The following is a 7817-nucleotide window of genomic DNA, read 5'->3' as shown; positions in this document are numbered from 1 at the left end:
CCCTGGTTGAAAACTTTCCATCTAAACTATTTTTCCCCTGCAAGGGAAAATTGGGTTTTCGACAAAACCCAAATCTTTGATTTTTTTTGGTCTGAAGATTGAAAAGCCGGAAATAAAATCACCGTTTGGTTTGTAGCTGAAGATGTGTTATGGGTGAAAAAAATCCTTCAACAAAAAGTTAACATTTGCTGCTGAAAATTTTAGGAAAAATTAAACTTTTTTGCTTTTATCAAAATTTTCCATGAGGGAGAAAAAGCCATTTTCCAACCAGTTCTTCAAAATATGCAAATCAACTGAAAAGTCACCTATATAATGATGCTCTTAGCTTAAACAATGAGATTTCCCACCTCTCAGGGGCTAATTCTTTGGGGGATTTTCTGACATTTATATTCTAAACAGAGAAGAGGAGAGAAAAAAGGATACAGCCAGAAAGAGCTTTATTATAGGTTGGCTAACCCCACTGAGATCAGCAGAGAACAGTGAGTTCCTATGTGTGGATTCCCCTGCACTAGACAGTTTAAGGTTTTACATGTTTCCCTCTGGCTGATGGCTGCATCGTGCGCCCGTCGCGATTCCGTGAATCGAAATCCAGATGAGCGTATAAGATTCCACCCTGTTTGGCGACATTTAATAAAATTAGCCACCTCCTTGTAAAATGAAATGATACAAGCAGAGACAGACTGGAACAGGCAAGTGAGTTTAGCATCCATTGACCTTACTAAAAATTCCCTCCTGTCTCTTATTCTCCCGCTTTTCCTATAAATGGTGTGTGTTATGAAAATGGACAGTGCCATGTGACTTTAAGAACTCAGTGATAACATTTGGCTCTGCTCAGGCCTGATGTGCAGGTCACGGAAATAATGAAAACTCTCCGGTTCATTTCAGTTAGCTTTGGATCAGGTCTCAAGCACTTTTCATTGTTGAGAATCTTAATGTTCTTTTCCAGTACTATCAATTATTATTATTTGTTTGTTAAGTGCCAGCAATATGCCCTGCTCTGTATAAGACACAAAGGCTCAGATCTTCAAAGTATGTATATGCCCAACTATGGGAGGGAGGCACCTAAATACCTTTGACAATCTGGGCCAAAGCGAAGACGAACTGCCCTGAAAGAGTGTACAGTCTGAAACACTAATAAATTAAATGTCCTAGTATCCATGTGAATTAGGTCTTGTTATCTCTTTTTGTATACTTGGGGAAACCGAGGCATGGAGCAGTTAAGTGATTTGCCGAATGGCCAATAGTAGCTGGGCTGGAAACAACACTTGTAGGCCTCTAATGCGCTAAGGTGATTTACCCATTAGAAATACCTGAGACAAACACAATTAGACTGAGATCATTTGTAACGTGACGTACCTGGTTCTCCTGCGAAGCTGGAGGTGCTGAGCTCCTGGGCTGGAATCCTGGAACAGACAGACAGAGACAACGGTAAAAGTTCCTCTTCCGCAGTCACTCCCCCAAGCTGTAAGGTTCACTGACTAATGGTGCATCCGAGCTGTGGGTGCCCAGTGCACCACCATGCAGGGCACATGGAGAGGGGCTCATTTGAAAGGCTAGTGCTCTTTGTGAACTATGGACAAGCAGCCTGGGCCATGGGCATTGCTCCCTTTGTCATGGAGAACAAAGCCGTTCTTCCAACACAGGAAAGTCACATTCTGAGCTCAGTCTTGGTGCTCATGAGATTTACCGTGTGTCCGTGTAGCACATGGGGTAACACTTGTAATCCCCAGGAGGAGGGATGGAGTGGGATCGCTCTCTGCAGGAGAATGTTGGGGATGGGCAGTGCTTATTACCTAGCCTGGAAGGGCAGAGGGTCCAGATGAGACTCAGAGACACCATCAACAGCATCAGGGTGCTCAGCACCGCCAGGGACACAATGGAAGGTAGGCAACTACTGGCGTGGGCTGTGGAGGTGGCTAAAAGAAAGACACAAAAGGCTTCCTTCAGCAGTCCTGCCTACACCCTTCCAAGAGGCAGTGTGGCCTAGTGGATAGAGGACAGGGACTCAGGAAACCTGGGGTCTGCTCCCAGCTCTGCCATTGGCCTGCTGGGTGAGCGTGGACACATCACAGCTACCCTCTGTGCCTCAGTTTCCCAATCTATAAAATGAGGCTAGTGATACTGACCTCCTTTGTAAAGTGCTTTGAGATCGACTGGTGCACTAGGTCAGAATTAGACATGTTCTGTGATCCTGTTCCCCATTTCACCACCTGTTTTACTCTCTAAAGAGTGAGGCTACAGGAGCCTTCAGCACCTTTCACCCGCTCCATTGTTCCCTTTTTGTTAGGCCAATGATTTTTCCTGTAATCAGAATCTTCTCTGCACCTCCTGCCATCTATAAAATCCTCCCTGTATGTCTCTCCATCATTTTGCATATCTCACTGGAAAACATCTCTTTTCTCAAATGCCTCTGAACTCCCCTTTACTCCTGGGATTTATTATTATTTAACTCTTTACAGTGCTTTATATGGACAGTCTGGGAGAAAGCTGCCCTAGAAATCAGAGGTATGTTGTCTTGTGGTCCCTGTAACACCTCAATTTACTTTTCCCCAAATTCTCTGGAGAAATTCTAATGAAGCCATAGAATATTCCAAATTTCTGTAATGGAAAAATCACATAGAAGCAGCTCTCATCTTGGTCACATGCATATTTTACATCTGAGTTTCCATTACCTTTAAATATCGTATCACTCACCTGCAGGATACCTGGTACTTTTCTTCACAATGTTGTCGGAAGAGTTGAATTTGATTTCACAGGTGAAATTCTTCCCACTGGTCCAGGTGTCCATGGGGACGCTGATGTGATTTATGAGGGTTAAAGATCCATCCTTTGCTTTCAATGAGTGCGTCAGCCCCTGTTCCTGCAGCTCCCCAGAAACACTCCAGGAAACATGGACTGGGCTGGACACTCCATGGATCACACAGGCCAGATTCGCTGTCCCAGTGACTTGACTGCCATGTGGAAATGGGACCAGAAGCATCACCCAGCTGGTGTTGGTAAAACTGTCTGAGCAGAAGGAGGTGGCGAATTCAGTGTGATAATCAGATGAGCTGCAGTCTGATTAAAGATGTTAATCTTTCACTAAGACAAGGTGGGTGAGGTAAAATCTTGTATGGGACCAACTTTCTGTTGGTGAGAGAGACAAACATTCAAGCTTCCACAGAGCTCTTCTTCAGATCAGGGAAATATATTCAGAGTGTCATTTCCCAGACATGAAGAAGAGCTCTGTGGAAGCTTGAAAGCTCGTTTCTCTCAGCAACAGAAGTTAGTCCCAGAAAAGCTATTACCTCACCCACCTTGTCTCTCTAATATCCTGGGTCCAAGACAGCTACAACACCACGGCATGCTATCATTCCCTATGACATTAATTCGAAGCAACAGATCTATTTTGAAGAAGAAAATGTGAAATCACCATGCCAGCACTAATTAGGATATAGAGCAATACGTAGCTGCACTACCTAGTAGGAAACATTTTGTGCAATTTTATGAATTTGACTTTTTTTTTTTTTACTGAAAATATTGTTTCATGCCATCATGGCTCTTAGGTTAGAAATATTCCCAACCTGGGTGCCTTGAACAGTCAAAGACAAACGTCAGTAGTTTATTTTCAGCACTTTCAAGTTTTAACATTTTTGGTTAAAGCTTATTCGTTCTGCACCCAGAACATTTAATGTTTAGCTGATCTGTTTGGCTTGAAGTATGCTTTCTCTTTAGCCATTCAGCAATAACTATGGTATCTTGTCACATTTTAATGGGAACATGAAGTAGGCTTTATCTATCAGTTGTTAGTCTCCTTAAACAAGCTATGGTTCCTTACCTCCAACAATCAGTGTGGTTCCATTCCCGAAAAGCAGGTAGCTGGTAATTCTAACTGCACAGTAGTAAATGCCAGTCTCAGTCTTTTGGACATTGCTGATTTCCAGTGTCGAGCTGTGTGTCTCGTGTTTGCAAGCAAATTTACTTACATTTTGATCATCCAAACAGCTCTTAATGCAGGTGGGTGTCTCGCCTTCTCTTCTCAAATACCATAATATGCTACTTCCTCCTTCCAAGTTTTCTGTGGAAGAACAGTGGATCTTTGCGGTGTCACTAACTTCAACAGACTGGATCCGCTGAGTCTGGTACAGAAATAACTGTACTCCTAGCACTGGAGAAATAAAATATCATTATAGTCAGTGTCTGCCAGGTCTCCAACTGCCACAGATGGAATGGATAGCTCAGCACTAGAATTTACTTAATCTGATTATATTTATGCTCTGCAGCCTAAAGGCTAAAAAAGCTGCTCTAACATTTGTACAAATGAATAGAAAAGCAATTAAAATCCAGCAAAAGTTTCCAAACATATCATAGATATTCAACACTGATGTCTCACTGAAGAGGCTGTTTTCTCAATTCCAAAATTTAATGCAGAAGTTTTACCTAAGGAAGATAAAATGAGGTATTTTGCAAAGATCATTTTAATAAAAGAGTCGGACAAAATCCTGACTCACTAGCGCCAAGGCTGATGCCCAGTGCACTGCTGCAGTGACGGGGTACAGTGTCCAGTGAGGAACGCCTCCGAGGAGGATGTGCTGTTGTGACAAACACAAGATGGGTGGGTTTAAGAATCTACAGAGGCTACAGCATTTCTTGTAGAATTTGTCTGGATTCCAGCAGTGCAGAGGTGCACTAGATGATTTGGAATAATTTTAAATATCCAGAACATGGATGTTCTATAGAAACAAACCCACATGACTTCAGAGCACAAGTCTCATTGATTTTCAAAGGAAAATGCTCTGACATCACTTAGTTCTTTTGACCTAAGTCTCTCCCCAGCTTTCCATGTGTGGGCCGCTGTTGCACCATACTTCTTGGTGCTGCAATGCAGGCACGTAATGACCATTTGGCATCTTGTCGTGGCGGACTTAAATTGCGCTTTAAATCATCAAATCGAAAGCTCTGACATGTTTGAGACATAAGACAATGAAGGATGCAATGTTCAAAAGTGACTTAGGGCCAGATTTTCAAAGGTATTTAGGTGCCTATAACTGCAGACAGGTGCCCAGTGGGATTTTCAAACATGGCTAAGAGGGTTAGGTGCCTCACTCCTACTGAAGTCAATGGAAGTTAAGTGCCTCCCCCTGAATCTAGCAATAAACTGGATAAAAATGAGCTGAATGGGGCTGGTTTGAAAGCTGCGTCTGGCTGCACAAAGCAGGAAAAGAGAAGTAAAGTGCATCTGTCAATGTCCCTTCTGAAACAGCGGATAATAGAGGGCAACATGGGCTAGTGATTAGAGCGACTGGCTCAAAAAAGAACAGATTCCCTAGGTGACTTGACCACATCTCCTTAGACCACACCCCACTCCTGAGGCTGCTCTGGCTGGCTGCAGCTCCCCTGGATCGATCTGTCACAAACTCCTTCCAGGCAGCTCTCTAAAGCTGGGGACCATCGTCCTTCCTTCCTTCCCTTCTACCCTGTCCTTCCTTCCTTCCCTTCTACCCTCCCCTGCCTTCCTCCCCCACATGGCTGGGGAGCGACCTGGGCTAAATCCTGCAGTCCCTGACTGAGGCAGTGTTAAGTGGAAGCAGGTGTTTAAAGGATGACTGGACTGGCCAAGATTCTGCCTGATTTCTAGCCCAAGGGCATTACTCACAATTACACAGCTTCCCCTTTGCACCAATGTAAGGAGGAGTTTAGAGGAGCAGAAATTACACTCACACCCACTTCCAGGCCCCTGTGCGTTACCGTGGTAGAAAGGGGCTTAGTGCAAATGAGAATCCGGTCCCCAGGGTCGCTGTTAAGGGGCTGAATGTTGTCAGTGGTTGTACAAATAAGACCATGGAAATCATAATGCTATTCAAGCACAATGTCTCCCCAGCTCAGTTCCTGTAAGGGCCTGTTATAACTCTCCCAGTAACACTGATTGACAAGGGTACAAAGCCCTATTTGCAATGTACAGTGCTTTAAGGAACTGAAGGTAGATGCTGAGCCTAACAGCAGCTAAGCACCCACCACTCCCCTTGACTTTGCTGAGTGTGGCAGCTGCCCAGCATGTCAGAGCAAGTGCCTCAGCACCATGTAGGATTAGGCCCTTATGCTGTGTTACTCCTGGGGGAATTCTGCACCACTGCACGGTGCAGAATTTATGTCCCCCGCAGATTTCTTTGCTTCCCAGCAGAAAAATGACTTTCTGACAGGGAGGCAAAGGGAAGCCACAAAAGCAGTCATGCGACCCTTCCCAGCAGTATATTTTGGGGGGCCAGAGCAGCCAGCAGAGAGGTGAATCACTGTGGGGCAGGAGGCAGGACTGGGGAAGACCCGGCTGGTGATTCCTAGCCTGTATTGGGCTCAGCTACTAGTCCCAGCTATGCTCGGGAGGATGGGACTTCCTCTTCCCCTGCATGGCATCAGACCCATCCCCAGATTTATCCCCCAGCTGCAGGAAGCTCTGAAAAGTTCCCCCCCATCGCTTCCTGCACCAATTACTCCTCAGCTGCAGGGGGCGGGATCCCTGTATAGAGAGCTGCTCCCCCATCCACCCAATCCCTGTGCATCCAGACCCCCTCATACTCAGACCCTCCCACCAAGCCTCATACCCCACACTCAGAACCGCCCCCTCACCAAGTCCCACTCCCCCTGCACCTGGACCACCCTGACAAGCCACCTGCACCCCATCCCCAGTCCACTGAGCCTCAACGAGCTGCACCTGGATCCCCTTCCCCACCTCACTGAGCGCCATTCCCCCAGCATCTGGACCCCCCCACTGAGTCCCCACACCCAGACCCCCCTGATGAGCTCTATCCCCTCACAACCCAGACCCCCCCCTCATGAGCCCCAACCACCTTCACCTGGACCCCCCTGCAGAGTCCTATTACTGTTGCACCCAGAACCCCCCCAACGAGCCCCTATGTATCCAGATCCCCCCCACTGCACTCGGATCCCCCACTGAGCCGCCCGCACCCAGAATGCCCCACACAGCCTCTGAACCCTCACCTGGATCCCTGCACCCTAAGCCCCTCCACACTTGGATCCTGCCATGCTGAGCCTGCCTGCCCACACCTGGTGAACCTGGCATGGATGGGCAGGGCCCTGGGGCATTTCTGGGGCAGGCCTTGTCCTTGCACTGTGCGGGTGGGGCGGGGCAGCTGTTTGACAGCCCCACAGCAACACAGCACAGTGGCGTAGGGCAGGAAGTGAAACGGCGCAATGTAGCCAACTGCAGCTGCAGGAGCAATTTTACACTTTTAATGACCAGACTGGGGCAGAAAATGGATTTCCCACCCCACACAAATGTTCAAGAGATCAAAAAATGGTCCTGACTCGAACTGAGATGAAAAGTCAAAATTTTCTTGAATCAAAAATCATTTTTGGTTTGGGTGAAAGGACACATTTTGGGATGTTTCCTTTCTGTTTTGACCATATACAATTATGATCAACTGTACAATTTGTTCAACTATAATTGCTTCAACTTCTAAGCAAGATGTCGTCCTGAACTCGAGAACCGGAATTTTTCATTTTGCAATTCTGAAAACTTTTCTTCTTGTAAAAAACATCAAACTGCCCTTTTCCCTTGAGGGGGGGATAAAAATCTCCCTTTCAACAAGCAGGCATTTTCTGACAAAGAAATGTTTCCTCCGAAGACTCTTGACCAGCTCGAGTAATAACTCAAATGGGACGTTGGCCAAGGAACCAGAGCCAGTTACTCTTGTCTTGCTGAAAGCACTGTCAGGGACTGCAAGTCACTGTTCATTCAAGACTTCAATTTGAAGGCTCAGTGGAAATCTGGGCCTTCCTGCAGCCCCGTTCGGTTCAGTACGTAGGGAAACATGAGATCA

General features: G+C 46.2%; 1 protein-coding gene across 1 annotated transcript; it reads right to left on the bottom strand.

Annotated features, from left to right (window-relative positions):
• Nucleotides 1-517: 517 nt before the first annotated feature.
• On the bottom strand, nucleotides 518-4882 carry LOC144279916 (immunoglobulin kappa light chain-like). The gene is made up of 7 exons (XM_077841618.1): nucleotides 4848-4882; nucleotides 4420-4481; nucleotides 3818-4147; nucleotides 2695-3006; nucleotides 1794-1904; nucleotides 1357-1403; nucleotides 518-613 (listed from the first exon to the last, which is right to left on the bottom strand). The coding sequence occupies exons 1-7, from the start codon at nucleotides 4880-4882 to the stop codon at nucleotides 518-520; spliced, it is 993 nt and encodes a 330-aa protein (XP_077697744.1).
• Between the last annotated feature and the right edge of the window lie 2935 nt (nucleotides 4883-7817).

Source organism: Eretmochelys imbricata, chromosome 24 (assembly GCF_965152235.1).
Source record: "Eretmochelys imbricata isolate rEreImb1 chromosome 24, rEreImb1.hap1, whole genome shotgun sequence".
NCBI lineage: Eukaryota > Metazoa > Chordata > Testudines > Cheloniidae > Eretmochelys > Eretmochelys imbricata.
The sequence above is the reverse complement of the archived record's forward strand: the minus strand, read 5'-3'. Positions and strand labels throughout refer to the sequence as shown.